The following is a 26448-nucleotide window of genomic DNA, read 5'->3' on the forward strand; positions in this document are numbered from 1 at the left end:
TGCCCGCATTGCATTTTCCCATCCTCTCTTTCCTTGTCTATTCCCATTGATATGAGCATCATCCATTCCTCCAGACCTTATTCAGTACCAAGAGCCATGTGTAAGGGCAGCTCTCATCCTACCCATGAGGTCCACGCATTCTACTTTTGCTTTAATAAAATGATCCTTATTCCTCCCTTTCACTGAGTCATGTATCATGTGCAAGGACAGCACTAATCATTCCCATGAGGGTCAATCCCTCTACTTTTGCTTTAATAAAATGATCCTTGTTAGCCCCTTGTCACACTGACAACTGCAAGAAGACTTCAAGACCCAGAGCCTTAAAGTCATTAATCATTGTATAACGTCCCAGCATCTCTGAGTATCCATTGCGCTCTTACGAGGGAGTACAAAAAGGTTGTATGCACCCATTAAAATACTGTTCTTGTCCCTTTAGGTGTACAAGAGCTTTCGTTTTATTGGACATGTAAGAAAGTTCGCCAGAGTATGGTGTAGGGAGTTCTCTTGTCCCATTCCAATATCTCAAAAAGCAGTGAACATGTTGAACTTCCATTCAAAACTCTGTTGTGATCTCTAAGACCCAAAATAATCCACAGAAAAAGTCAATGATGAATGTAAGAGCATTGCCAGTCCTTCTGTGTTCTATAAGAATCCCAAATATGTTCAAGTTATTTCTACTCTCCATAGTTCCGGTATACTCCAGCTGCAATTCTAAACCCTGAATCCTAGAATTCACTTGTCCTGAGGTAGGTATCAACTGCTTGATCTCCCTTTGTAGGCACAGTGGTGCATGCCTAATGTTAGCCTGCAGGTTAATGACCTGCAGGCACAATTTCCGCTATTGTGCACCAGCCATGGAGGCCTGGAAGCATCTACTATTGAGAGCACTGGCATGCACAGAACGGTGGATGTTTTGACTCCAAATCTTAGAAACCGCAAGTCTTCCATGGTGTACGGGCAGAGGCAGGACTACTGAAAGGAAGTGTCATTCATTACTTCTGCATGCTTCCTGTGTCCATGCTCACACCACTTCCATGAGGGCATACAAAAAAGGTATATTTTTATTTAAATAATGTGGTTGGGGGTGTTTGTGAGTGTAAATGTTGGTTGTTGGAATGGTGGCTATCAAGCAGTTCTGCTGCAAACGAGAGTGGAATATGGAAAGGCTAGGTGCATTGAGTGACATGGGGCAAGCACATGAGCAATTGAGCAGGTTTTAGGGGAAGTAGAAATGACATGGGAGCATTTGGAAAGGTCGATACCACCTGTCTTCTTCAGACACCAACCTTGGAATCCAGGACACAAAGCTGGACTAGGTTGGCACCTATCTCTGTCTTTGATCCAGCTCTAGTCCATGTAAGACACACAACTCTGTCCCGGCATCCATTTTGGTTGCTGTCCCCCTGTCTCCATCCTTGGTCCCTTACATTTCACCATCCACACGTCCTGGCTAGGTTGACTGATCTCCTCTTTTGGATTCTCCTATGAACTCTTCATGGGCAACAAACACATCTCCTTCTCCTTCCCTACTCTTCATCCTGACCTCTCTGCTCACATCTATGTTTGTCTCTCAGCAATCGTCCGCTGGATAGCACAGCAATGTCTAATATTTAACCCTGCCAACACTGAACTGATCTATCCATGGCTTCAATGCCCCACTGTTCCCTCCCCCATCTCTTTTCCACCTATTCCCACCTATTCCCTCTCCTCTAAGGTGTGCAATCTTGAGGTGCTTAACTGCCACCTATAAGACAAAAGTTTTACATTGGAGTACAGCTAGGAGGGGCATGACATGTGAGTAGGGGCACACAGCTTGTGGGTGTTGTTTGGTTATTTGTCCAGCCAATGGCTGCCCATGTTCATGCTAATCCCTATGGCAGTTTCCAGCAACTAACTACCCTTCCCCACCCAAAACGCATTCTCCTGAGGTCTCTTTGAGCTAGCTCTGTCAAGCAGTAACATCAAACTTTGGCCTGCTAGTTTTATTCATATGCCGTCTGCCGAGAGTTAATGGCTTGAAAGCAAGAAATGGACATACCCTATATCAGTTCTGAGTTATACTTAAATCATGACACAACTATTTAAGAAGAATTAGAAGGCATTTATTAAATCATTGCAAACAAAATTCATCATTGAACAGCATCTGTTTCTAAGACAGATATAACAAAAACCTAAAAAGAAGTAATTAAACATCTTCTCAATAGTTCCTCTCGCCTCACCGATACCATTCATAAATATCACACAACAAAAGTAAACAACAAATCAGCAAAGATGCAATTAATTGAATAAGCTATTTTACAGTTGATCTGAAACCCAAGTTCCTAATTCTCTAATCGTTGGGTGAAAATTAAATGTCTTTGTTCCATGCACACCATGGTATGCACCAACACTGGTATGTGGAGTACAACTAATGTCAAAAATCGTCTCCTTCCATACACATATACCGGTGAACAGTAATCTGTGTGGTGGTCCGCTGACAAGCAGCACGACCAGCCTCAACAGGACGAAAAACCAAGGTGGGGCAGGGAGAGCCTCTTGATGCTGATATGGCAGTCCCTGATGAACAAATCCTCATGGGAAGAGTTCTAAAGAGTTGATGGGAGTCTAGAATGCTACCTTTAGGAGCAAAACCTTGGTGTTCTTTGGCTGCATTATAACACGATTCCCTCTGCTTGAGGGTTGATGAATACCCATTCGAACCCTGGACGGAGCATTCTAGCTCAGCATCTGTCTAAGCAGAGCTGAAGAATCAATCTGATGCTCAACTGCATCTGTACATGTGCTACTAGTGTAATATAAATGTCTTAACCATGTGTGCCTTCACTCTTGAGTTATATCAGTTTTGTGCACTGAAGTCCTGTTACAAACAAACGTTGGCAAAGCTAGCAGGTTTATCTTGTGTCTTTATAATAAATAGGCATTTCCCAAGCTCTGCTCCCTTACGGCCAGCTAATCACGCCATTTTCCAGCTGTTGCTATCTCATAGCCAAGTAGTACCTTCATGGCAAAGCTCGGCAAATGCTCATCACATGCCTACACACAAGCCAAAACGGTTGGCCTTGCCAGTGCCTGTTGATATTGAACCCAAACCACACAACTCTATTACTGCCATCTCTACTGCAGTCTAGAATAAACTTGTTAATAGCTGAAAAATCTGCTCCTGCGCACTTACAACTCTACTAAAACATTCATCCTGACCTTGGTACTCCGTCATCTTGACTGCTGCTGTGCCAGCACCTCCCCCTCTACTGTTTTTCCTTGCTTGACAAAGTACTCAACTTCCCCACCCATCTTTCCTGCTCCAGTCCCACCTCCAAGATCCGCCTACGGGCCAGTTGCTGTTCCATTAAAAAATAAACAGTCCCTAATGCTTGTTTTCAAATCTGTGAATTCCCTCTGGCTTCCCTACTTAGCTGATACTCACACTGCTCTGTTCCTTGCCATCGCTGCTCTAGTACCCTACCCAATCAGTCAATTCCCCCTGACCCCTGTGCACTTCCTCTATCTTTCGCCCCCACAACTTTAATTCCCACCCTCTCCATGGTAAATACTCTTTAGCCTCCACTCATTAAAATCTTCACCGAAGCACTATCCCTCAACCTCGAGGGTGTTCCCTCTACTTACTCCGACTCACTGTTGACCCTGCAAACAACGCTGCTGTATTTAGTGCTCTGTGTATACTCACTCTGCTTGGACCACTGTCTGGCATATGTTGTGTTGTGCCCAGTTTCTGAACCATGTACTCCCATCCATCTACTGGCCACTTAGCCATAATCAGTCCCTCTTATGTATGGTACCCAATTCAGAACTGTCCAGATGGCTCGTGAATTCTCTTGTAAGTTTTTCCTGCCAAAACGCCTTGTTCCCCTGTTCCTAAATATAAGTAGCAGAGTGTGGCGAGTGTTTCCTGTGTGGAGAGGCTTTGAAATTTTTTTTTTTTTTGCCGAGCCGCGTTCAAGTAAGAGGAGGAGCCACCTTTTAAAAACGCCAGCCGCACCAAGCGGAGCATAGCGGAGTGTGGCGAGTGTTTCCCGTGTGGAGAGGCTTTGAAAATGTATTTTTTTTTTTTTTGCCGAGCCGCGTTCAAGGAAGAGAAGGAGCCACCTTTTAAAAATGCCAGCCGCACCAAGCATAGCGTAGCGGGGTGTGGCGAGTGTTTCCCGTGTGGAGAGGCTTTGAATTTTTTTTTTTTTTTTTTTTTTTGCCGAGCCGCGTTCAAGGAAGAGGAGGAGCCACCTTTTAAAAACGCCAGCCGCACCAAGCGGAGCGTAGCGGAGTGGAGCGGGGTGTGGCGAGTGTTTCCCGTGTGGAGAGGCTTTGAAATTTTTTTTTTTTTTTTTGCCGAGCCGCATTCAAGGAAGAGGAGGAGCCACCTTTTAAAAACGCCAGCCGCACCAAGCGGAGCGTAGCAGAGTGTGGCGAGTGTTTCCCGTGTGGAGAGGCTTTGAAAATGTATTTTGCCGCGTTCAAGGAAGAGAAGGAGCCACCTTTTAAAAACGCCAGCCACACCAAGCGGAGCGTAGCGGAGTGTGGCAAGTGTTTCCCGTGTGGAGAGGCTTTGAAAACATTTTTTTTTTTGTTTGTTGCCGAGCCGCGTTCAAGGAAGAGAAGGAGCCACCTTTTAAAAACGCCAGCCGCACCAAGTGGAGCGTAGCAGAGTGTGGCGAGTGTTTCCCGTGTTCCCCAGTGGTCCGTGGCGGTCTGCGGGGAGGACTTTGGCCTGTGGAAAAACGCCCGGTAAGAGTAGCTGCACATTGTAAAGAAATTGACTATTGACTATTGGTCGGCGACTGCAGTACAAGCTGCAGCATGAGTCGCATAATGAGTCTGGGAGCCCCTCCATATACACGTGCCCATCTGAAACGAGGCAAGCTAGCAGAACGAACGTTGTCGACCACTAAGGTAGCTGAGAAACCCACTATCCTACTACCAGCGGAGGTGGTGGACAGACTCTCTGACAGACTCTCTGAACTGGTGGAGAGAACGGAGATACCATCCACGCAGTCCCAGGCCCACGACTCGCCTGCCTTAATTCCCACTCTCCTTGCTTTAGTCATCACGCAGACCCACGCACCCTAGAAAAAAGAGGTGGCTCCGTGATGAGGGGGAGCGGTGGACTTACTGAGTATGCAGTATTTGACGACAGGCATAGTGAGAGAGAGAGTGGGTCGGAGAGCGAAAGTGAGAGTGAAAGTGAAAGGGAGTGCGGGTTGGAGAATGAAGAAGACGATGATGGACTAGAAAAAACAGACGATGCACGAAAGGGCGAGCTTGAGTCACAGGAGTTGCAGGTGAACAAGAAACCGGTGGGAGTCTTGAACAGAACAGTAACTAAGATAAAGAGGCGGCTTACGCCAAAGGAAACAAATCAAATAGAAATCGAACCTAATAAAGACTGCCTCTTAGAGAATAACAGAACAAATGATTTAGTTGCAAACGAAGATGTGGCCTTGATTAATATACCTAAGACGATCGCCTGTGCAGCATTGATTCACCGCGTTATAAATACAAACGCCTCGAACCCTGAAGATCAAGTTTCACAAAATGCAAATGCAACAACCAAAAGGAGTGCACGGCGAAGGAGAAAACTAAGTGAATCATTATCCAATACAGACGACGAGGATAAGGCCAAAATAGATGATTCCTCAAAAAGAGCAGAGGTGTCTCTGAAGATGCTGGCATGGACTAAAGTCACTGAAATGTTAAAATTAAATATTAAAACAGGAAAATCAACGACCAACACATGCGAAGAAGACTCACTGGGAAAACACACGAGCCAGGGTGTAGTGTCAAATACACCCCGCCCTACATGGTCTAAGAATGTGTGGTTAGAAGCAGAGGAAGGTGAAGCAAACGAAATAGGCTCCTCTGTGGCAAGGTGGAACGGGAAAGGACCACCAGAAAAAAGACAAGAATTGCCTGGCAGAAGAGTCTCCATAGGGATTGCCGATCAAGTCCTAAAAAATCTGGTGGAGATGAACGCCAAATGTGCGAAAACAAGAACTGACCAGAATATAGAAAATTGCGAAAGAATAGTCCCCCCAAACCGCCCGGCAACAGCCCAAGGATAGAAACCTACAGGAAGTGATGAATTTGGAGGTCAACACTCCACACTTTGAATTAAGAAACGAGGAGATTGCGATCTCCCAAAAAAGGAATAGAAGAAGGCTAAGCTCGGACAGAGACATGGAAGGGATGCCCGAACGGTCTAAGGGTAGAACAAACCAGAGGGCATCTATCACTCCAAATCATTTGAGCGAATACCTTCAAGGCGCTGGATCTTCATGGTCAGAAGACGAGGATACGTCAACAACAGTGTTAACTGATAATCACCCAAGCGAAAGCCCGGTCGAGCAGAAAGAACTGGAATTTCGACATGTGCTTAGTTTAAGTGCTGAGACGATTGTAGCAAAAATAAGTCCGCTACTGATGTCATCAACAACAATAGCGGTGGCTCCGCTAGTGAAATTATATGAAAATCTAAACGAGAGCCTCAAAGATCAAACAACGCTGATTGCTCTTTTGAATTCGAAAATTGTTAAACTAGAGATGGACCTGATAGAGATGAAAGCCCAAGTCCGCGTGACGAGAAACGGCAATGACATCACCTTAACAGCCTTAATGGAGTCTCTAAAAAAATACAGCTGAGGACAAGAGACTTCTAGCTGAGGTTGCGAAACAAGCCCTGGTACTCCTACAAAGAGAACATCTTGATAGAAGGTCACCTACAGTACACGGAGCCTTTCAAAAACCTCATTTAAATGAGATACATGTGACCAAGAGACGTCATGCCGCTACCAACACAGTCATTGGAGAGCCTAATAAAAGTACAAAAGTAGTGAATCAGGAATCGAAGAGAACACAGAACTGTTGTTCCAATGTAGTGGTGGACATTACGACAGAGATCTGTGACTGTCCAGTTAAAAGTCCAGAGAATAAAGAGATCAGAAAAAAAAACAGAGGGAATACTGATGCGACAGAAGACGTCTCCATAAAAAAAGGAAAGGCTAATGACAAGAAAGACATTGAGGTCATAGAAGACACGCCCACGAAAGAAAAAGAAAAAGTTGATGAGATTTTTACAGGGATTGAGATGAGCACCTTGGAAAATGAAAAGAAGACAGAAGCTGAGTGGTTCGACATATTTGAGAAAGACAAAAGAAAAGAGCGACCGGAGAAAAACTCGCAAAACAAGTCTGTTAATGCAAAAGTGAACACGAGCAAGAAAAAAACTAAAAATCAACAGAAACAAAAGTTTCAAAATCCAAAAAGCTCAACGAATTTCTTTCGAAATATTAAAGCCCTAAATATAACTGTGAATAATCCAGAGTCTATGGTATCAAAAAATAAAAAAGGAGATCATGGTGTCATCGAAGAAATGGAAAAGCAGAAGCCAGAACGGCAATCCATAAGTAGCAAGCCTCCAGCTAAACTAAACATAATTGAGAAAAATCCAACGTCTGAAGAGAGGATTATAGAAGAAGAAGTTGAGGAAGAAGCTGATGACGAAGAGTTGGTAAACTTGTCAACATATAGTGACCAAGACGCAGATGAACAAGAGGATGAGTCGTCAGATGAGAAAACTCAACAAACGGCGGTAAAAGAGCAAAAGATGGATAAGGAAATTCAAACTGGGAATAACGAGGCAGGACTTAAAAGATGCTCGCCTCCAAAAGATATGGAACTGGCGAAAATGAAGTTGAATAAAGGAAAAAGAACGATTACTTGGCCGAAATTACTGGGGAAAGAGGAGCCGCCTAAAAAGAATAAAGATCTAAATAAGACAATCGGTCAAGTGTTCCTTACACTTGAAGAGAAACGGGCCTTGAGTTTGCATCAGCGGAAACTTGAAGAACAAAGAACACAACATCCATGGACTCTCAAAGTGTGGTCCAGTCTGAGATGAAACAAATGATGGGGGCTAAGAAAATAAGTTTAGGATAAACAAAAACACCAGATACTGCCCCGAAGAATAATATAACAACTAAGAGAACGGATAAGGTTCATAAAGAAAAGTCATACAGTGTGCTGGTTGAGAAAATAGAAAATAAGAAGAGCGATGCACAGTTAAATAGATCCACGATTCTGCAACTATTCCAAAAGACCCCGGTATTAAGAACAATAAAGAGCCAACGAATAGACCGCGTCGAATTGATACCAGATGCCCTGCAGAAATTTGTGTTGCTCCATATTAACGAGAAAAAGGTGGCAGAGCAAGTCATAATGTGTGAAAGACAACTTTTGGAGGCAGGCTATCAGGTTTATGAAGTCGATAATGCACTGGTGGAATCGGAGAGAGAAGATTCAATTGGCAAAATCAATCAGCCCGGTATTGAACCAAAATATCAACTGAACGAATTATCCAAAAGGCCCAAAAAAAGTAAAGGAGAAGAAGCGTCGAGAAGATTAGAGGATGAAGAGGAAACGAGGCAGCAGTGGTTAAGTGAAGAGATACAGCTGAAAAAGATTAAAATAACAATAGAGAACCCACAAGAAGACAATGCTGCACTAATAGAAGATTCGTCAGATAATAGTGAAGAGGGTTTAGCCTGGAAATGGCTAGCCCCAGCCCTGAATGGAGCAAAGAAGAGCTAATGCCTAGATGATAGAACCAACTTGGTGATAACCTCTTGGAATACGAGAGGCTTCTCACATTTGGTGAACCAAATTCCAGAAATTATGACAAAGGCAGATCTTATCGTATTGCAGGAAACGTGGATGACGGAGATACCATGCATTGAGGGGTTCGAAATGGCGTTTAACCCAGCCATTAAAAAAACAAAAGGCCGCCCTATGACAGGTCAACTCACGTTAGTCAACAGGAAATGTGGGCTGCGAATTAAGTCATCAAAAAACATATCACCCTATATACAATGGAGTTACATTGTATCTGAGTTCCAATCATCAGGGCTCCACGAAGCCTTTCATCTTATCAATGTGTATTGGAATTCAACAACAAAATTCCATCAACAATTTGAAGATGATCTACTAGATGTAATTGATAATATCCTAACAGAAGATCCAAAAGCAAGAATGATAATGTGTGGAGACTTCAATATGAAACTGATTGAGATCTCGCAGTCGATGGCGGTACAAAAATGCAGAGAGAGGATAAAATGTGACCGCTGGCTAGAAGAAACAGCTCAGAGAAACCTCATAATGATGAATGGAGTAACTGGTGGTGATATACTGGCGCAACCGACTTGGGAAAGAGGTACCCAAAGATCTATTCTAGACTACATCTTTATATCGGAGAATCTTCTGGCAGAAATAATCTCATTGAATGTACACACAACGGAACAAAGTGACCATCATATTGTAGCAGTTGAATGGAACAAAAGTAAATTAGAGAAAAGGGAACAATGGAGACACGAAATATCGGTAGTCCCAGGCCGAAATAGATTGCGGATGGGAAAGAAGGACATTGTGTCAGTAACCAATTAGCTACAACAATACCAAGAGCTGAGCTCATCCGTTTCAATCGAATACCAACAGTTCCTTGAGGTTTACAAAACGAAAAAGTGGCCCTCCTTGAACAGACCGGGATTTCAAAAACATCAATATGATCCCGAGGTGACTAAAAGAAAAAGAGAATTAAGGAATGCAATAAGGATAATCCTGTCATCAAAAACCAGCGATGAAAAAAGTCAAATAAAAAGGATAAAAAACCGATATAACAACTGGTGTTAACAACATAGATCGAGATTGGAACAAAGAGATGCTGAGGTGATCCTGAAAGCTCTAAATCAAAAGAATTCGAGAGGCTTTTGGGCCATACTAAATGATACACAGAGCACTGAAAAAGCACTATTGACAAGCGCAGTACAAGAAAAAGAGTGGGGAAAGCACTACACTGAGCTATTCAAAAAAAGGAAAAAGGGAAGTCTGACAAAGATGGACACAAGCCAACCCTGGACATTAGAAATAGCGAGAGACGACATTAGAACAATTATCCGAAAAAGTAATGCGTCACGCTCAGCAGGCCCAGATGGCTTGTCAAATGCAGACTTAAAAGGAAATGTAGATGAATGGACAGAGTTCTGCTATACCCTGTTCACTGCGATAACAAAAGAAGGCAGAATCCCAACAAATTGGAAACAGGGGATCATAGTGCCGATCTTTAAGAAAGGCATGCGATCCGATCCGGCGAATTACTGGCCAATAGCACTACTCGATGTACTAGGAAAAGTGTTTGCATCGTTATTATTACAACACCTAAGTGCGTGGATTCGGCAACAAGAAATCTTTGACAAACGCCAGTCGGGATTTGTCAAGGGAGTCCGCTGTAGTGTTAATTTACTTATGTTAAATCTCCTGAACATCGACGCGATAAGAACTGGCCAAAAGATATATCTGGCATTTATCGATATGGCAAATGCCTTCGATGGAGTCGATAGAGAAAGCCTATGGTCGAAACTAGAAAAAAAAGGGTGCAATATATGTCTGCTCCAGGCGATAAAAGATCTTTACTCTGAAACTTCGATCCAAGTGAGGTTAGACAAAGAAGGAAATCTAACAAGACCGATACCGACCGAGAGGGGTGTCAAACAAGGATGCCCACTAGGAGCTACACTTTTCAATTTTTACATTGCTGATGTAGGACCCGCACTAGCATCGGTGGTGTCGTTTCCACCATCTATAAATGGAGTTGAGATAAATCATATTCTATATGCAGATGACATGGTCATTTTGGACCGCACCCCATTGGTTTACAACGAAAACTAACGGCTCTCAGAACATTTACTGAAGACCTGGGGCTAGAGATCAATGCTGCGAAATCCGAAATTCTGGTGTTGGAAAACTTAAGAGGATGGAAATCCAAAAATCAGAAGTTATCATGGTATGTAGGACCAAAAAAGATACATAAGGTACCCTATACGAGATATCTAGGAACCATCATTAATTCCAGCATAAACGATGAGCCAATGTTGAGAAAGCTATTACATAGTTGCAAACAGCTCACAATGCAAGGTAACATCATACAGAAAAAATACGGGAAATTTACATACGATCCCGTAAGAAGATTCTATCTAGGAAAAGTGACCCCAATCCTCACGTATGGAGCTGAAAATATGTTCGGGGTTGATCATAAGGTATGGTCACGATGTGAAGGAGTCTTTTGGAAGAAAATACTGCAAATTCCTCAAGGAACGCCAACGGCCTGTGTGCTGTACGAAGTAGGGGTTTCATCACTCAATGCACGGATTGCCTGGAACAAGTTGGCCCTGTTTAGAAAAACGAACGCAGAAGCAAACTTACCATCTGTTAAAATTTTAAGTCAAAATAAGAGTACAAGGCAATCTGCATTAGATGAATGGAAGAGCCAGTGCAAAGAGATTCTTGCACAGGTGGGGTCGGATGAGCAAACGCTATGGCAGAACCCCGACCTGGTGAAAAAGAAATTATTAGATCTAGACTGGATCCAAGTATGTGAGAAAAGAGCGGCACAAAATGTATGAACAATGTACCATCAGAAGCCAAAAAACGTAACATACTTGCAAACTATTTAATGCTATCACCGTGCAAACGACTAAGAAAATTATACCTGAAGTTCAGATTAAATATCTTCGAAACAAAAGAAGTGCTAATTTGGAGAAGGTCAATTGAAACAAGTAACTCCAAGTGCAGGTTGTGTGCTAGAGAAGATGAAAACCTAAAGCATTTGATATTGTTTTGTGCTTAATTAAAGGATCAGCGCGAACTATGTTTAAGGCGTGAGAGGAACCGAGTTCTGACATACAATGCAGAAGAATGGTGGAGGCATCTACACACTGGCGAGAGCAAAACCCTAAGGATCGCCACAATGACATTCCTAAACCAAATCCAAATATGTTTAGAGACCAATCCAATAGAATCAGCTGACGGGGAGCCGCCACAAATATAGGTGATGTTATCGATTGACAGAAGAAAGTGAAAGAATGAAAAAAAACACAAGAATGAATAGACTATTAAATAAGTAAAGCCATGGACTATCTTGAATAGCGGAAAATGAATGTACAGAAGCAAAATGTTGAGTTTTAGTAGTAGTCTAAATGTGGAATTGGAAATGTTGTTAGTTTTTCTATCCTATATAGTTTTTATGTTTTATTAAGATTTTTTTCTTTTTTTTGTATTTTAAGTTTTTCTTTTGTCTCTCACAAGCAATGTGTTCTTATAGTTATACATTTCGAACAGTTTGTAAAAACTAAATGAAATTAAAAAAAAATATATATATATATAAATAAAAATACAATGCCCCCCCCCCCCACTTCCTCTCCAGTGTTGCATGGTCTTCTCTCTCCCTGTGGTTTTTGCCCATGCTTTCCTTTGTCTCTCTGCATTTCCCAGGCCTTTACGGTTAGTCCGACCACCTTTACATCCCCTACCCAACATCAACCCCGTTGCCACTCCATATGGTTTCTCTCTCTCCCTGCCCTAAGTGACGCCTTTCCTATCATTCCACATGAACTTGTCATTGCTCCGTCGTCCCCAGGTTTTTCCCTCCAACCCTGATCCTCGTTGTCTCAGCCCCATGTTGCTTTATACAGCATCACATTCAACCCCTAAATGGCACGCTCTCTTTCCCATTTTCATGCCCGTGTCCCTCTATCTCACCACCCTAGTATCCTTGGAGTGCCCCTTTCTCTCTTCCCTAAACTTGTCAGTGGTGTAAGCTATGCCAATACAGAGGGTGGACTAGAGAATGATGGGTGAAATTGGTATTGGCAAAATGTGGGCTTGACTTGGAACCCCACCACGATTGCTGGAAGCACTCTTCATTGGCTCCAACCTCTAGTGGAGCAGAACCCAGACTTTGATCCCCAACAAAGACTAATTTCTGACATGCAGATGACTTGGCAGAACTGAAGGTGCCAAAGATATAATCCAAGGCAGTACTGTGTAAATGGTCTGCAGTGCAGCTGATGGAAAGTGGCACTCTTAGTCCCAAGGCGGAAGCAAAAATGCATGCTGCCCCAGGTAAAGTGCAATATTGGCACCCCTTCCCTTAGTTTGGGGCCAGATTGCATGTTATTGTATCACAGTGGCAACCAACAAACCCCCTGCTGTTGGGCTCCTAGGCAACTGCCTTGAATGTGTTAGTGTGCCATTGGCCCTGTCCAGTTCTGTGAGCACAGGGGTCTAGGATGGATCACAAGGCAGCAGAAGGACTTCTTGCAGAATCATGAACACCAGTATCCTTTTCCCATCTCTGCTCACTTTGCTTCAGGTGTTCATCCAGGCCATGAGTGATACTTAACATGAGTTGTGCAATCTTTGTAAAGAAGAGTAAAAGGAGTATTTTGGTAAAATAGAAAGGAAAGAGAGTTTCAGAGATGTGTGCTACTTAGTACTTTGAAGGTCTGTATGTGAGAAGCATTTTCTTGTATGGCGCCTTTCTTGTGTGGGCTCCTGCGGGCTCCTGGAGGTGGCGGCGGCAGAGTTGGGAGCTGGGAGGACGCTGCTTTGCACATCCTAGCCCGGCCCTGAGCCTGCTGCGGATTCGTCGGGTAGTCGTGGTTGGCCTTTTTGCCGTGCGAGCGGGGCGAGTCCCTGAGGCGAGTCTCTGAGGCGAGTCCCTGAGGTGAGTGGGACCGTAATGTGAGCTCTCTGTCCCCGCTCTGTCCTCGCTCCAGACGCGGCTGTTTTGGCGGCCCTCCTGCGGGGTTGCTAACTGCTTGGGCGGCCCTCCTGCAGCTTGCTAACTGCCTGGGCGGTCCTCCTGCAGGATTGCTAACTGCTAGGGCGGCCCTCCTGCGGGCTTGTTAACTGCTTGGGTGGCCCTCCTGTGGGCTTGCTGTCTGCCTGGGTGGCTCTCCTGCAGGCTGCTGTCTTTTGGGCGGCCCTCCTGCGGGTTTGCTAACTGCCTGGGTGGCCCTCCTGCGGGCTTGCTGTTTACCTGTCCGGCTCTCCTGTGGGCTGCTGTCTTTCAGGCAGCCCTCCTGCGGGCTTACTGTTTGTTTTGTGCGCCGGATGAGCTCTCAATTACCATCTGTGTGCATTGGTGGGTCTTGGGCAGCGGGTGACAGTTGAGCTTGTCGTGAGCGAGCGCTTGCCGTGGGCGAGCGCTTGCCGTGAGCGGGTGTTAATTGATCTGCAGCTGGCAGACTGTATGGTGTGCCCCGGATCCCGTCTACCTTCGCTGTTTGCCACGGCTCACTCTGCTAGATTGGATTGGCTGCCAGGTATCCGACGAGGGTACTTTGCTCCACTGTTCTGCCCCCCTGTTGTAGTAAATTGCCAGCTCTGGGGGCAGTTTCTTCTACTTGCCAGTACGTGAGCTTGTTCTACCCAGTATAATACCTCTGGGTGAGCTCTGAGGCAGTCGGGTACACAAAATTAGTGAGCAAACTAATTTAAACTCCTGTGTATCTGACACATGACGCCCCCAAAGAAAGGCCAACAATCCACTTATAACCTACGAAAGCGTAATAACAAGACCGCGGCCAGCTCAAACTGTGACATAATGAGTACATCTAAAACAAAGAAACAGCAGCCCCCTACTACCGGAGCAATAACCAACTATTTTCCAATTACTGAGCAAGTAGGAAAAGATCCTTTAACTATAGATGAAATGGAACCAGTAATTGCTAGCAATACTATTCCTCAGGATATTTCTAACTATGGCGACATAGACAACAACTCACTTCTTGAGCTATGTCTTTCTATGCAAAGATCAATGAACCCGGCATCTACGAATCCACCTGGGACACTTTCCCAAGGTACGAACTCTGGACACCCGCACTCCCCTAGGGAGGATTCGAGCAGGTTATCCGCATCTCCTAATTTGGCCATACATCAGGAACCCTCTGAAGTCAGCAGCTGTAATGAAACCAACGATACGTCATTGCCCAATCCTACTGTTTTGACTGAGCTGCAATCATCTGTGGCTTCCTTACAATTTGCCTTAAAAATATTGTTAAAAATGTGTGGCCGTAATCTTGAGAATACTTTAAGACTTGGGGCTGTGGACCAAATAAATGAAGAGGATGCAGTAAACCCGACTCTTGTAGAAACTGCCCCCGTAAACCCCGTGCCAACTCCCGAGTCTAATCCTGCAGTGGATGATAACTTTGAGGTATTTTTTTCTCGCAAACAACGCAGACTTGCAAGAAGGGCGGCAATGCGCAAGAAGCCTAGCATAGTCACCTCTCCTTTACCTTCAACTGCAGCTACGGGGACTCTTTCTAAGAAGGCCAATAAGAAAGCCACGAAGGCCAAAAAAAGGTAAACCCATGGCCCTGGAATACTAACTAGCTGGCTTATTCCAGACAATGAGAATGGATTTCCAAGAGATGTAGAGGTGTCCCTCGATCTGGGGCCCTCTCAATTAAGGACTGACTCAGACAAGATTTTATTGACTCCCAATAAAAAACAGCTACTGCTCTTCCGACTACAGATGCATTAAGGAACATGGCTGCAACTGAGACCAACACAGTTGATTATTCGGGAAACCGAATTTGTATCATTAAGAACCTATACCAGTAAAATGAACGCAATTGGCTTACCAGATCTGAACTCATGACGAGACTTCATTCTATTCCCCAGTTACGTGTCCATAGATCTGAGGACTTTGAACATGTTAAGCCTCTACACGTGAAAAATTCCAATGTGTCCGCTATTCACTGCAAATTTCTACCCACCGCCCAAATGATGCGAAGCTACAAGGAGAGCTTACGCATAGCAGACGTTGAGATCGATGCTGATCCCGATTTGGAAGATCCAAGCTGGCCTAAGAAAGTCAGCAATGGGCCTACCGAAACTACCGCTATCTCCCTCTTACCTATGGGTGAACAAGTTCAGCCTGTGGATATCCAGAGGGTGCTGTCCTGGCTTGCAGTATCACTTCCTTTGGCTATAAATATACAGTGAGATTACACCATTGTATCAATGAATTGTCGTGGCTTCACACATTTGCTAACCTCAGATGGGTCTCTCCCTTTTCTAACTGGGAATTCCTGTATATGCCTGCAAGAAACCTGGCTAATCTCCCCTGTTATTCTCAATGGGTATCGATATACCAATCTCCAGCCAAAAAAGGATTAAGGGGTCGACCCTACTGGGAACTAAAAGAGGCCCTGGAAATAATTACTTGGGACCAAAAGAGGCCCTGGAAATAAAGTTCAAAGTGTCCCCATATGACACATTTTCAGCAAGCCCAATGCTTTTCCTATGAGAAAATTTTGAAATGCCCCACAAAAGAGGCCCAGGGTGCAGGCCCACTGGGAAATCTCCAGAGTTCCCTATAGGCCAGTCCAACCCTGCCTATGGGGGGTTAATAGTGGGAGTCAGACAGTCTATAAACCTCTAGTCAAATGAAAACCAAACAAGAGGATAACATCATTGCCATTGAACTTGTTGGATCCTTTGAAAACGCTCCTGAAAGAATAGTCATCATTTCTATCTATAATCCTCTGGGCGCTTCTGCTAGTGAGGCTATCCAGGAGACTCTTCACGATCTTCTCATCCACTGGCTATGACAGCAGGGAACAAATCTGTTATTATCGCCGGCGATTTCAACTGCCGTTTGAAATATGTGTCGGGATCTATCATTAACCCCTGATTAAAACCGATAAGCGAGATTCCTAATTTTACTCCTGATTCCGAAGGACTAAGTTGGACGAACTGTTTTCACAGCTGGGATATGGAAATAATCAATGGCAGATCACATAGCGACAATCCTGGGAAGCACACCTGAAATAAAGGTCGAGCACACAGCACAATTGAATATGTGCTAGTCAGCCCAAACTTAGCTTCACAAGTCAAAGATCTGAACATATGCCCAAATACGTTCAGTGATCATAGCTCACTTGTATTAACATTAACTGCTGATGCTAATGCTGCTTTCTTTAGACCTATGGGTGACATGAAAGTTAACCAGGCAGGGACTCAAATTTGTTGACATGAAAAAAACATTAATAATGCGGTTAACGCCGCTCAATCAGAGCTAAAATATGTCACTCACCACTTTACATCATTAACTCTCAATGAGATTGAAAGAAGGATTGCCTCTTTTGCTTCTTATCACGCTACAACCCCTACCAACATGATAGCTGTGGTTGACAAACAGAGTAAACCGTTTGATATGTTTATAAGAAATGCAAAACGAGAATTAAGAGTCGCAATCCACAATGAAAAATCTACCTGCTCATCTTTAGCTCTATATTATTCAACATGTAGATCACTTAAAAATAAATATAACACCTGGATTAAATCTAAAAGAAGAGCTGAAAAAATAGGTCACTGGCAGAGAATGGTCAAAGTGATGCACTCAAAGAATACTCGTAACATTTGGAGCTTGCTGTGTGAAGCTAGAGGCACTGTGTCAATTTCTATGATTAATCCAATTAGTGCTTAACAGTGGACAAACTTTCTCCTAACCCGCAATATCTCAGTTGGAGCTGAGGAGCAGAGTACCATTGTTATCATACCATCGAAAACTCCATTACTGTCACAACAGATCAACTAATTACCAAAATTAAATGTCTGAAATCTTCAAGAGCGCCAGGCCCGAATGGCCTGGCAAACGTCGTTCTCAGGAGCAATCCGGAATTTTGGGCACACTTACTGAAAATTCAGTTTGACAAAATAATGGCGACAGGTGAAATTCAGCCTCCTGGCAAACTTCCCTTCTAATCCTGATATTTAAGAGGGGACACAGGAAGAAACCGGGAAACTACAGAATCCTTTCCGTGCTTGACTGTACAGGAAAACTGTTTGCGTCACTACTACTGGAGAAACTGGAGCAGTGGGCCGATAAAGCAGGCATACTGAATCAGTTTCAAAGAGGCTTCAGAAAAGGTTATACAACCACCCATAATTTGTTAATCTTAGATCTTCTGCGTACCAGGGCCAAGAAGAAAGGCAATCCCCCTCTATATGCCCTGTTTATTGACTTCCGAGCCGCTTTCGACCTAGTACCACGAGCAATACTATGGCGGAAATTGGAACAACTGGGCTGCCATGAGGAACTCCAATATTACCTGAAGCTTCTACATCATAACACCACTGCCAGACTTAAACTGGACTCCTAGGGCACAATGACTGATTTAATTGCCCAGAACAGGGGGGTCAAGCAGGGCTGTGTAACGGCTCCATTTCTGTACCACCTATTTACACACCACATCCCTGCAGCGGTCTCAGCAGTACATAATTGTCCCCCTAAAATCGGGTCTGAATATTGTCATCTACTTGCTTATGCCGACGATCTTATCATATTGGACCACACATTCAGTGGGTTACATGGGTTGGCTATTGCATTGTGGAACTTTGCAGAGACAAATGGTCTTATTATCAACCAAGATAAGACACAATTTATGGTATTCTCAGGAAGGAGGCTCACTCGACCCAGATTAACTATTCAAGATCATGAAATAAAATATAGTTCAACATATAAATATCTGGGTGTAGAAATTGATGCAACTGGCAATTATATCTCTTGTATTAATTCACGCATAACAAAAGCAGCCCAAGTAACCGCTCTGATCCATCGATTCTCAATTAAGAACTGTGGATATACAATAAGAGGTGTTCATCAGCTATACACGCAGGTTCTTGCCCATATGGTGGTCTACGGTTTGGACGCATTGCTATCTGTTTATCTGAAATGGCTTCAACGGGTGGAGGGGAAATACTGGAGGAGAATACTAGGCCTCCCTCAATGCATACCAATGGCCATTATTAGGCTCGAACTAGGCCTTGCATCTTTAAAATCAATTGTGATGAAAAGAAGAGCTGAGAACTATCGAAAGATGAGTAATAACCCTGTGAATTCACTTATCGCCTCCATCTATCAAGAACTCCCTAAGGACATATGTAATTATCCCCTAAAAGCGAAAATTGAATCGTTTAACAAGGTTATGTGCTGGACTCCCAGATGGAGCGGAATCAACAACTCTATGCAAATTGCTTTGTCTAAACAGGTAGACCTCTGGGACTGGTTGGAAAACTATGACCATTTGAGTAAACTTAAAAAATACCAGTGTACATTACATGTTATATTCATTCAAGAACACCCAGAGCTATTTGAATCTGTGTCCTTCCAGTAGACTTAGACGCTTTCTTCTTCTGTTGAGAATAGATCATCTACCGGTCCTTGCTAACAAAGGTTGTTACAACCTACTGGCACCAGAAGATAGATTCTGCGGGATGTGTAAAAACACCCAAATTATTGAAACAGCAAAACATCTATTGTCTGCGTGTCGCCTCATGCTAAATGTTTACTGTTTACATTATAGCAATCACGTTCACAATTTGAAATCTATTGAGGAACGTATGTTTTGGTATCATTGTGTGAACTCAAACAGCCTAAAAGTGCACATGGCAATGTACAATATATGGCTCAGAATTGAAACATTGCTGGCCATATCCATCTAAGAACTAAAATAACTGCTTATAGCGACTTAACTGTACTCTTTGTATTATACTTTGATAATAACTTGCTAATTATTATCTTTCCTTCATAATTTTCTTAAATATTTTCCCTTTCTGATGTCTATCTATATCAGTTAAGTGACACTACTATTATTATTTTACTTAAAATGGTTTCAGATAATATGTGATAATGTATGGTATTTAGTTTTAGTTTTATGTGATTTCATGTGTTTCAAATTCTCTAAGAATTATGCTATATATATATATATATATATATATATATATCTGTTTTTTATGTTCCCATTTTATATAATCATGTGAAAAGTTTATATATAAACTGTAACACATTATTAAATAAAACAATCTCATGATTTTGGGGGTGGACTTGTAGTGGTGTGTGAATAGTAACCTAATCCTTGAGCACAGAACTATGCCTAAGTGCAACTACCTCCCACCAGAAAGAGAGATAGGCCTTCGGCAGGACAAAAGGTCACATTGGTCAGTTGTTCCGAACCACCCGCTAAGTCACCACCGTTATGCAGCCAGGACAAACTACCAGTGCCCATATTGGAATGTGAAGCATAACCCTGGACTTTTTCAATTAGGCCTGGAGCATTCTGGGTGAAAAGCCTGTGTTCATTCAACTCTCTCTTGTCTTTACAGGCGCCCTCTGCTTTGCTAACATGGGCGTGGCTATGCTGGAACCCACCCTGCCCATATGGATGATACAGACCATGTGCTCTCCCGACTGGCAGCTGGGTGAGTTCTGCCGTCATGTTTCACCATCGTCGGCCCACTTGTAACACGGAAATCCAGGGGGAGAGAGAAATCTAGAGAAGGGGGAAAAGAAGAAATGAGGAGCAAGAATCCGTGGGAGACGTACTACTGAGTGTGAGAGGCCCTGTGCATTTTGGCTTCAGCTAAAGCCCCATAAAATAAGGCCCATCTTTGTCCAAGCATCCACCTGTGAACGACTTTGGGAAAGGGTCTAGAAGGGAGTTGTTTGTGAAAAGTGGCCTAAGTCCATGAAGGGGGCATGAGGAAGTTGCCCCATTACGTAGGCTAAACATGAGAGGCCCTGTCACAGACAAAGAGAAATGCTTGCTTGACATTTCTCGAGCCTTACAGGAGAAATGTTTTAATAACAGTTGCTATGCAGTGATAAGCATTTATCTCCTAGAAGCACTTCACATATTCTTTCAGCATTGAGTAGGCTGCTTATAAAATGTCCAGTCACTATGTATTAGCATACATCAAATGTTTTTAAATTAACAAAATTAAATAGTCTTAATAAATGTTTACTTGCATAGCACTTGCAGAAAAAGCATTTGATAAGCTCTTTCTCAAATCAGCAACACAGCATTATAAAATGTGTAATTGTGTACCAAGACGTGTTTTTAATTGTGAACGGTTTAATGTAAAAACAAAACACAATACATAATTTTAAAAAACAATATATAATTTATATTTTTCATGCCCTACACATGCCTGGGTAGGGTTCAATAGATGCTGAAATGACGCATTTTGGAAAGAGTTTGTTTATTCAATTCTTATGGAAGGCCCTTCATTTTGACTCGGAGGTGTATTATGTTAGTCCAGGATAGCTCGCACCATAGCCCTATACGGAATCCCATCCTTACAATTCCTCCTTGGGAGTGCAGGTGAATGACTGAGTTAGGGTGACCAGACGTCCCGGTTTTGCCAGTACAGTCCCGGAATTAGGCCCTCTGCTCCCGTACAAAGGGTGTTTTTAATTTAAAAACCATATGCCAGTTTTTGCGAAAGGGAAAGTCCCTGTCCAGGTATTTGGATAAAGGAAATGTTACCTATATTAAACGATTGAATATTGATGGTGGGCAACAATTAGAGAATAAGCAAATATCAGAATAATTAGCATTTTACATTCTGTTTCTCTAACATCCCAGGCTGTGCTTGAACCCCAACCTTTCAGGTAGCCACAATAAGCAATACCAGCTTGAGTCACAAGGACTGACTGAAAAACCAAACAGATTAGAAAGCATGTCAACAAACGCTCCTTTGTTAATAAGATGTTTACATTAAAGATCAAAACCACACGGTTTATTTGCCGGATAGCAGTTCAGTCCTTGAAAAAATACGTGCACATAAGGGAAGAAGGGAGGCAGCAGGGTCCACCATGGTAGTCCTTCTTTTACGTTTGTCACCCTAGACTGAGTGTCCTGTACTAAAAAAAAACCTGTGTGTGTAGGTGGGGCGGGACAGTAAATGCGAAATTCTGGAACAGTAATTTCCTATGGGAGAAGCCATTTTAGGGGCCATTTATTAAAGCATCGCCCACATGTGTCATAACTCCCCTCTCCCCAGAGTAAAGCTTAATAGAGGCTCTGTGAAGCCTTTTCGCCACAAAATGAAAAAGATCCTAGCTAATTAGTCACTGCCTTGGAAATCGGATCAGCAAAGGCTGTATCCCGCAGCCCGAACAGGCCGATCTAATTTAGCCTGGCGAGGCTTGAGGAGAGCGCCAGTTACAGGCCCAGCGTAGCCCTGCAGCAGCTGCGCAGTCAGAAATCTGCTAAAACTCTTAAAATGTCCAAATAATTAATCGAGATAACGGCCTAAGTGATCCGTGATTGCTTTATCCCTCAGCCACCGTAGGGGGCCACAGGACGGAAGTGGGTCTGACAAGGCATCACCAGACAACAAGCAGCGAGCGTCACTGTGAGGCAGGGCACAGGGGGAGATAGTGTGCGTGTGGAACGGGCGCACGTGTGTGTTTGGCGTGTACTGTTCCTGAGAGTAGGGACACCAAACCCCATGCTCTTGAATCATTATAAGTATGTAGTTAAAAATAAATACCACTTGTTCTTAACATTGCACCTCCTTGTGGGTTGGGATGGCATGGGATATTTATGACATGGAGTACGCAGGAAGTGCTGCATGGGAATCGTTATAATAATGTGTCTTATATAGCGCTTCATGTTCGATTCCCTGAATGTCTAACCACTGCAATAACAGGAGTTGTGATTACCTTAACAACAAACAAAAAAGGCCGCCAGTAATAGATTCTAAAGACTTCATAGAGGCCTACGGAAGGCAGTTACACAAACCAATTCTTTGATTATTGTAGAAATTGATGTCAATAAAAAAGCATTCAAGCTCAAAAGATAGACACAATTTGCAATGGCAGTACATTCAGCCTAAAAATGTGATTAGTGAAAATAGCTGTATCTGTCAATGAGAAAGCATGATTGCTAACATACAAAACCCGCTCAACCTTAGCGAAAGCTCATTCTCCTCACATGCAATGCTTTCGTACACAACCCTAGTAAAAAAGAAATCCACTTTTTGGATTGTTTGGGGATTGCTTCTGGCTTGTTTTCAAGCTGAGGATTTTTTTTGCATTTATTTTGGATTGTTTGGGGATTTTTCCAAGCAAGGATTTATTTGACTTGGGTTAGAGGATTTATTTTGGATTTTTACTGACTTGTTCTTCAGTAAAAACAATCCACTGACACTAATTGGCAGGCATGCATTTTTACAGGATTAATTTTGGATTTTTACTGACTTGTTTCTCAGTGAAAACAATCCACTAACACTAATTGGCAGGCACGCATTTTTACAGGATTTATTTTGGATTTTTACTGACTTGTTTCTCAGTAAAAACAATCCACTAACACTAATTGGCAGGCACACATTTTTACAGGATTTATTTTGGATTTCTTGACAAGCAAGGATTGTTTGGTCTTAAAGTGGAGGATTTCTTTTGGATTTTTTCCGACTTGTTTCTCAATAAAACCAATCCAGCAACATAGTCACACATTTTTACTGCATTTATATGTTGGTAAAATAATGTCAAACTAGTTTCAATATTGGTTGCAGTTATTTAGCATTTTAAACTGGCTAAACATTCCACAGAGTTTAGGTTCGATTATTTTGCATTTTATTTGTCCAACTGCACTTGACTAATTCTCCAGTAAATAATGCCTAGTCGTTAACATTCTGGGTATACGAATTTGCAGCAATGGGTAGAAGAAATGGCTAACACTTCGGCCATCCCTTCTCCCATCGCGCCACCTGACTCGCTAGACGGTGGCCGCCTGTCTCCTGCCTGCCACCTGGTAGAGCTGTGCCCCTCCTCTGTGCCCCTCTGTATACCAGTGCTCCTCTACTTTTTTTTCCACCGTTACCATTCCTATATTTTTATTTTAAAAAGAAACCGCTCCAGTGTGGTTCTTTTTAAAATAAAAGTATAGGGTTTTAGGACGAGAAGTCAATCAGCAGCACTGTACTCTCTGACTGAGAGATACAAGCTGCAGCAGACTGGATCACACTTGCATAGCCTTGGCCCACGCCTGCGCATTGAGCAGTGACATTGTGCAATTTCCTCACATGCCCACACTATGCGCAAGCGTGGGCCAAGGCAGCGGTTAAGCCTAAACACTGTTGCTGGCAATACCTCACGGGATGCAGCCGCGGAGCCGCCAGCTGAGCCCCGACAGTCGAGGGCGGAGTTGCATTTGTGGTAGGGAATGGTGGAGGAGGCAGAGGCCAGTGTACTACTGGGTCGGGAGAGAGGGACGGTTCAGTGGACTTCATTGAACACTGTCAGTGAAGTCCACTGTACCTGGTGAACAGCCTCTCTCTCCCGACTATATTCTTATTTCAGGTGGGACGGGACTGTCACCTTCAGCCTGTCTCATTGCTCTGCAGAGGCAGGCATAGCCATAATCTTCCCATTTGGAACCAATAACGAGGGCATGTCTTCCGCACTAAAATATTGGAAATATTTTAGTGCGGAACACAGGCCTTGCCTCGTCATTGGCACAAAATACATGTTCTATTGTTCGTTTTGAGTTTGTATTCAGCTGGGAAACTCTGTCAAGTTGACAGCATTTCCCGGCTGAATACAAAGTCAAAATAACAATAACACAGGACCCACCTTATTAGCCTGCATTTCCTTGCTGTGCAGAGTGTTGTTGAGGCATTATATATTAAAAACGAGTTGTTAATTGTATGACCTTCTGCAATTCCTTATAAAAAACAAGTGCTATATTTATAAAAATGTGTTTGGGTTAGGCTGCTGGTCGCTCGCTTATATTCAGGGCGGAGGTGGAAGTACTTCTGCCCCTGTAGTGGAAATCAAAAGTTGGCACCCATGAACCCACAGTTTAATTTCGTAATAACTGCTCTTAGCACAACAGAAGCATTTATTTGTGATTAAGCAGTTTACAATAGAAAGGTTTCTAAGCAGCAGCACTTGGTTACTGAACACAGTGTCCAGGCTTCTCCTTGCCATAGGCTAAAATTCAAATGGTTGGCGGGAGTGAGGGGGCAGCAAATTGAATATTCCCTAAATAATAGGGGCAGAGACCTTATCCCCTCCACCTATTGCTCTTGTCCACGGTGCGAGCTGCAAAGCCCTGTATTCACTCAGAGCTCCTTCAACGAGCTTTGGGCAACAGAGGTACTTTTGTGACTACCGGTAATCACTGAGCGAGAGATTTTAAGTTGCCCCAGGTCAGTTGTAAGTGCTACATACAGTTCAGGTTTTCATTGCATTCTGGTACTTGTAGTCCTGCCTTTAAAACAGGGACTAAAACATCAGAATTTGATTATAGTAAACCTTATTTTTGTTAACTCCTAAATTTATTTCCAGCTCATAATCCAAAACCATGCCTATATATTTTGGGGATTGCTTTGTTTTTTTGATGTGTAAAGTATTATTTGGTGACTACATTAATTGCTTTTGGGTTTCAAAAGGTTTATTTGGGGATTGCATTGCATTGCTTTTGGATCTCTACGAGGAGGGATTCGGGTGCATTAAGCCAAACGGAAGCCAGATGTAATCCTTTGCTTTTGGATTTTTACAGGACTATTTGGGGATTGCATTGTTTTGGGATTTTTGTTGGATTGTTTGAGGATTGTATTGCTTTTGAATTTTTATAGGATTGTTTGGGGATTGGATTGCTTTTGGATTTGTAGTGGATTGTTTGAGGATTGGATTGTTTTTGGATTTTTAGTGGATTGTTTGGGGATTGGATTGCTTTTGGATTTTTAATGGATTGTTTGGGGATTGGATTGCTTTTGGATTTTTAGTGGATTGTTTTGGGATTGCATATCACTGAGGATTGCTAATTAACATATTTCAGGGTGCATGAAGCCAAAAGGAAGCCAAAAGCAATCCACTGAGTACAATGGGAGTTTCTGGAGTTAAAGAGGATTTAAAGAGGATTTAAATGTTTGGGAAAATCCAGTAGCAATCCACTCCAGATTTTTTTGGTAGGGAAGCACACCATATTCAATACACCACATGTGCAAATAATAATCAAAAAACAATGCACAATTATTTTTCCCCGGAGGCCTGTACCATATAACAATTTTGGATGACATTCAGGTCCTACTGGTTAAATATACAAGTCTCTTCAGTTAGATCATGAATCCAAAGTTTGTAATCTTGTCTGTCCGACTCGAGTTTCGGCTCTAGACAGTCTCAAGGAAAGCAAGGACAAGCCATCTTCAGGACAGTGCGATTTGAGTCAATTTAGTTGCGTAGCAATCTAGAGTCAATTTCATAACTTCCTTGCCTGCAAAATGTTGCGCTTGTAGAATTCACGTTTCAGAAGTATTGAAATCTGTGCCACAAGGGTTGCCATCTGGTATACTGCGCACAGTCATCCAGCGGCCTGGTATTAATCTCACAACGAGTGTAGAACACTGGGTGGGGCATCAAGAACGTGCCTCACGCTCGGAAGCCGTGATCCGCATCCAAAGATCACTGACAACGCTGCTCGACTACGCGACAACCATCATTATTCAGGTTATCGACTTCGACAGTATGATCCGTAAGTTCTCGTGTCAGGTTTAAACCTGCAAAGTGCAGGCTTGCGGCATGTGGTAGGTAATCTTTTAACTTGTGAGCTTTGCCCCTCCCCCTCAGGGGCAAAATACCCCACATGTACCCCATTCAGTACTTTCTATGTATCCCAAGAATTAGCTTTCCAAAGCCACCTAATCCATGCATAGGTGATTTTTTTAAAAAATGAAGTTGGTTTTAAAATGCCACATATTATTACTGTTACCACCTACTCAAAATGTGACCCAGAGTGTGCTCTTGGAAAA

General features: G+C 43.1%; 1 protein-coding gene across 2 annotated transcripts in view; it reads left to right on the plus strand.

Annotated features, from left to right (window-relative positions):
• Positions 1 to 26448, plus strand: part of SLC18A1 (solute carrier family 18 member A1) — a 367959-nt gene that overhangs the window by 212456 nt on the left and 129055 nt on the right. For both annotated transcript variants that reach the window (XM_069617961.1, XM_069617962.1), the window contains one exon: positions 20014 to 20109. In XM_069617961.1, coding sequence (XP_069474062.1) covers positions 20014 to 20109 — 96 coding nt within the window. The remainder of the gene's footprint in view (positions 1 to 20013; positions 20110 to 26448) is intronic.

This window comes from Ambystoma mexicanum, chromosome 10, assembly GCF_040938575.1.
Source record: "Ambystoma mexicanum isolate Mex_15411 chromosome 10, UKY_AmexF1_1, whole genome shotgun sequence".
Lineage (NCBI taxonomy): Eukaryota > Metazoa > Chordata > Amphibia > Caudata > Ambystomatidae > Ambystoma > Ambystoma mexicanum.